The sequence below is a fragment of the Humulus lupulus genome, chromosome 1 (assembly GCF_963169125.1).
Source record: "Humulus lupulus chromosome 1, drHumLupu1.1, whole genome shotgun sequence".
Taxonomy (NCBI): Eukaryota; Viridiplantae; Streptophyta; class Magnoliopsida; order Rosales; family Cannabaceae; genus Humulus; species Humulus lupulus.
The window spans coordinates 261158570-261164632 of NC_084793.1; the positions used below are offsets into that span (position 1 = coordinate 261158570).

The window sequence follows — 6063 nt, forward strand, 5'->3', positions numbered from 1 at the left end:
TAAGTTGGGGTTATGTCTGGGTTCGGATCACCTGGCCTGGGTGATTTGGACACTTGCACTTGGGTCCTCACGACCCGAGTAGGACCATTGAGGTCGGAGATGGTGAGGGAGGGACGACGAGGTCTGGCTATTTTTGGGTGAGGGGAGATGGAGCTGACGAAGATGGTGGTGGTATGGGGGAAAGAAACATAGGGTATGAGGAGAGGAAAGAAGAAATCAGAGAGAGAAAGAAAGAAAGAGGGGCGGCTGATGAGTTTGGCTAGCTAAGAATAATGTGGAGAGAGAATATGGTTTCAACTTTTAAAATAGTAATAATAATATATTATAATTATATTTAGGGGAAAGAAACATAGGTCTAAATTCTGGTTTCTTTTTATTATTACATTCAACGTCTCTGTTTTTTTTTATTATTATACATTACATACAAGTCTAAAATGCCACCCAGTCTACTTGCAAATACTCCATTAATTTTTAATCACTTACAATTCTAATCATTAAAAAAAACTAATTTTTAATCACTTACAATTCTAATCATTAAAAAAAACTTTTAATGTACATAGTGTAAGACATATCCTAGGGAGTCAATAAATGTAAAAATTATTGTATTGAATTAAACACATTAGAATTAACACACCAACAATTTAGAGCCAAAGAAAATACACAAAGCAAGTAATTTAAAAATAATATTATTTATATCTATGTTTTACTTCTTTTGGTTGAAAATAAAAATTATATATTTAAATATAATATTGAGCTCCATCATTATCTTTGTCAAAATGTAGGGCGTTTAGATTTATATTTCAATTTTATTCATAATCATTTAATTGCTTCCGGTCAACTCTCTCAAATAATTATTTTCTCTATTTTTGAGGTAAATCTTTAATTATAGCTTTCATTTTTTATTTTGGCTTGTCGATTTTTGTAATTTATTAATATATTTTTAAAGAGTAATTTGTAGAAAAGACATCATTTTTTTGTAGCACTTAAATACCCAAATTTTTATTTTCTTGATAGTCGCAGGTTCAGCTTTTTTTTTTTTTTTGGTTTTGACCCAATAATATGTAATTTTTACCCCAATAATCTTAAAATCTATCCAAAATTTATACTACAAAATATTAATAACTGAAAATTTATGCTTAAAATTTATAACTTAGGTAAAAAAAGATTATTTATATATATTTAAATTAATAAAAATTAAATAAGCTAGGTAGACAAAATTTGGAAGATATTATTATCATCATATAATATTAATAATTAGGTTATTTTGGATAACAAATTTGATATATATTAATAATAATATTCATAATATATAAATTGTATATATTAATAAATATATAAAAAATCATTGTTATTAATTTACACATATATATATATATAACATAGTTTGGTGGATTAACATATTTTTATATAAAAAAATATAACTACATTAAAAATTTAACTTTTTTATTATTATTATTATTATTATAATAACTTTATTTTCAGGAATACACCCATCTCTATTCACCTTCAACACTTTGAGTGCTACCAGGTTAGTAGTAAAATATTAATTATTTATTATTACATAAATAATTAGAAGTTGCTTGGAATATGAAAATTTAGTTAATTAGTATATTTAAAACATATTTTTTCATTTAATTATTTCAATACAAAATCAACATGCAAATAGGTTGATTTAGTATATATGTTATATTTTATGCATTGCAATTTTATTTTTAATAAGTAACGTGCAATTTTATTAATAATAGTAGTGTTTAAATGTTTATAATAGTAGTAGGGTTTTGGATTTTGAGTTTAATATTAATGTGATCTTATAATTTATCCAAAATTTATACTACAAAATATTAATAACTAAAAATTTATACCGAAAATTTTTAACTTAGATAAACAAAAATTTTATTTATATATATTTAAATTAATTAAAATTAAATAAGTTAGGTGGACAAAATTTGAAAGATATTATTATCATCAAATGATATTAATAATTAAGTTATTTTTGATAACAAATTGGATATATATTAATAATAATTTTTATTTTCTTTATAGTTGTAGGTTCCTGGTTGTTAAGTGTGAAATAGACACATATGTGGCCATCTTTGATTGGTCCATGTCATTATTTTTATTTTTTATTTAAAAATTCATTTTAATATTAAAAAATTATTTTAGAAATAGAAAATGAAGATTTAATTTAAATGTATGTTCAGTTTATTATTTAGGTTTTATTTTCATTTAACTTTAGAATTTTATATATTAAATTATTTTAAATTAGAATTTAAGCTAAGATTTTCTAAAGTTTTTTTCATTTTTTTATTTTACTATTTTAATTAAATTTATAAATGAATAATAATTTTAGTATGTAAAATAATTTCTCCTTCAAAAAGAATATTTAAATTATTTTTTTAACTGTTTTTGAATTTTTTTATTAGATTTTAAATAATTTTTTAATATTTTAATGAAATTTTTAAATAAAACATTAAAAATAATGGCATGTACCAATCAAATACTTCCACATATGTGTCTATCTGACACTTAAATTAAATGTATTTATAAATATATATATATATATATGTAAAATAATTATAAAAAAATATGCATGTAATCGAGTAGGATAGGAAATACTTATACTCGTATCCTACCCTATACTCAAATTGGATACATGTTTTTTTTGTACCATAACCATATCATACCCTATAACTATAATTTAATGGCTAATTAAGTGTTTTGTTTTTGTCAATGTAGTATAATTCATCATCTACCTGTTCGAAAGATAATAGAGAAATGATGGATAAAAATTGGATTTTCCAAAAGAATAGATTATCCGTAGTAGAGTATTTTGATGGACTTAAGAGTTTTATTAAATTATCAACGCTTCACTTAAATGGTGAAAATAAAATTCGATGTCCATGTGTTTCATGTATGAACTTGTATTACCATGACTTGGAAACAATTGAGCGTCATATATTCGTAAAGGGATTTTATAGTAAATATGTTACGTGGGAGTATCATGGGGAAGATATCACAGAAGTAAATGAAGACTGAGAGGAACTAGAAACAAATAGTGAAGAAGATGAAATATCATGTGATAGTGATAATGAAGACGGTGACGATATGATACCAGCATTAGTAAATTTAGCTAATCAATATCATCAGAATGATGATATTGTGAACCTTGGATATTCAAATGACCACAACAATGAAAGGAATACATTGCCTGAATTATTTGCTGAAGCAGAAAAAGTGTTGTATTTTGGATGCACAACATTCTCACTTTTAACATTTATTGTTAATTTAATGCACATTAAAGTTATGTGTGGTTGGACCAACAAATCATTTGACTTGTTGCTTGACTTACTTTGGAAAGCATTTCCCAAAGACAATAAGATTCCACGGTCTTATTATGAGGCTAAGAAAATGTTGAGTGATCTTGGTTTAGGGTATGAAACTATTCATGTATGTGAGTTTGATTGTGCTTTATACTGGAAAGAAAATAAAAATGTTGAAATATGTCCTATATGTGGTCATGAGCGATAAAAATTCCAAGGAACTAAAGGTAAGAAGATCCCGAACAAAAAGATGCAATATTTTCCTATAACTCCACGTTTGCAACGACTTTTTTTGTCTCGCCATACATCATCTGATATGAGGTGGCATATGGAAGAACGTGTTGATACTGAAGGTGTACTTAGACACCCAGCAGATGCAGAGGTTTGGAAGAATTTTGATAGACAATATCCTGATTTTGCAAAAGAATCTAGAAATGTTAGGTTAGGATTTGCAACAGATGGGTTCAATCCATTTGGTGATTTATCAAACTCGTATAGCATGCGGCCAATGTTGCTAATTCCATATAACATGCCACCATGGAGATGTATGAAACAAGAATTCTTAATGATGGCATTACTAATTCTAGGACGTCGTGCTCCAGGTAAAGACATAGATGTCTATTTATAACCTTTGATTGATGAGCTTAAGGAACTATGGGAAAATGGTGTACGTACTTTTGATATTCTCAATAAAGAATATTTTACCATGTGTGCTGCAATATTGTGGACGATAAATGATTTTCCAGCATATGGTATTGTATCTGGGTATAGCACTCAAGGGTATAAGGCTTGTCCTGTTTGTCAGGATGACACATCTTCATTTCAAATAATAAGAAAAATATGTTTTATGGGTCATCGTTGATATTTGTGTCTGAATCATGAATGACGCAATGATAGAGAGTATGATGGTACAACTGAAAGACGTCTGCCTCCAATAATTTTAACAGGAGATGAAATCTTAGATAAATTAAAAGGAGTGTGGAAATGTAGGCCATGTAAAAATGATAAGATCATTAAGGACGATAAGCAACAAATGAATGATGCAAGTTATGAAAACAAAACGAACTGGAAGCGAAAAAGTATATTTTGGGAGTTAGAATATTGGCCTAAATTAAAACTAAGACATAACTTGGATGTGATGCATATTGAGAAAAATATATGTGATAGTGTGGTTGGTACAATATTTAGTATCGATGGGAAGTCTAAAGATACTGAAAATGCAAGACTTGATTTACAAGACTTAAATATTCGTAAGTAGCTACACATGAAAAAGAAGGGGAATAACTGGTTGAAACCAGTAGCATGTTATACGTTATCAGCGAAGGAACGACAAGAATTTTGTACATTTATAAAGTCTGTAAAATTTCCTGATGGATATGTAGGAAATATTTCTCGAAATGTTAACATGAAGGATGGGAAATTATTTGGGTTGAAAAGTCATGATTGCCATATCTTATTACCGAGGTTGTTACCTATTGGACAAAGGCCATATTTGAAAAAGAAAGTGATGGATGTAATTGTTGAGTTGTCGTTATTCTTCAAAAAGCTATGTGTGAGGACATTATATGTGAAAGACTTAGTTGAATTGGAAGAGGGCATTGTGTTCACGCTATGTAAATTAGAAAGTATTTGTCCTTCTGCTTTCTTCGATGTGCTGATACATCTTGCGGTGCACCTGCCATTAGAAGCTAAGTTAGGCGGTCCAGTACAAATGAGATGGATGTATTCGATCGAAAGGTAATATAAATTACAACTTAAATTATTTTATAATCATTGAAGACAATATTTTTATTACTATTTATTAAGAACATAATAATTTTCAGGGAATTAAGTCAATTGAAAAAATATGTAAAGAACAAAGCCCGACCTGAAGGTTCCATTGCTAAAGGATACATTATTACTGAGGCATTATATTTTTGTTCAATGTATCTTCGTGGAATAGAAACACGCTTTAATCTTCCGGATCGTAATCCTGGACACCTTGGAATTAGAAAACAATCTACCCCATCTATATTCAATTTGCCTACAAGACCATTTGGAAGACAATCATCTATCACATTGACTCAAGATCAAAGAAACCAAGTACAATGGTACATTTTAAATAATTATCCTGAGTTAGAACCATACTTAACGTAAGTTTATTGCTTTTTATTTTCCTAATTCTAACACATTTATGTTTTAGCATAAAATTAATCTTTCAAGTGCTTATTATGAAAACAATGAACATAGATTATTCTTACAATCAAAATGAATTTTGGGTATTGATCAAGTGTAAAAGAATGAATTTTCAACTTGGTTTGAAAATAAAGTAAGTTCAAAATATCTCTGTTTAATATTTTAAATTTATTATGCGCCTTCATTTTACATTTACAATATGTTATTATGATCATAGATAAAAAAAAATGAATGAAACATCATCCGGTGAAGCACAAGAAGATTTGTATGCAATTGTAATGCAACTAGATTATTTGGTTTGTACATATGCTGGTTGTATTGTTAATGGAGTTCGATACCATATAAAAAGTCGAGATGAAAAACGTTTAACTCAAAACTATGGTATTAAGGTTGAAGCCGAATATGATGGAAAAATATGTGATTTTTACGGTGTCATCGATGAAGTTTGGGAAGTGCATTACCTATATTGGAATAAAGTTATATTGTTAAAATCTTCTTGGTACAATACCAACGAAAGTGAAAATAGAATGTACATTGAATATCATTTTACTAGTATAAACACCAGCTC

The 6063-nt window shown here is 27.7% G+C and overlaps 1 protein-coding gene across 1 annotated transcript; it reads left to right on the forward strand.

Moving 5' to 3' along the window:
* Positions 1–3636: 3636 nt before the first annotated feature.
* On the forward strand, positions 3637–5456 carry LOC133833091 (uncharacterized). Its single transcript, XM_062263350.1, has 5 exons — positions 3637–3922; positions 4067–4100; positions 4218–4570; positions 4703–5057; positions 5144–5456. The coding sequence occupies exons 1-5, from the start codon at positions 3637–3639 to the stop codon at positions 5454–5456; spliced, it is 1341 nt and encodes a 446-aa protein (XP_062119334.1).
* The last annotated feature ends 607 nt before the right edge of the window (positions 5457–6063 follow it).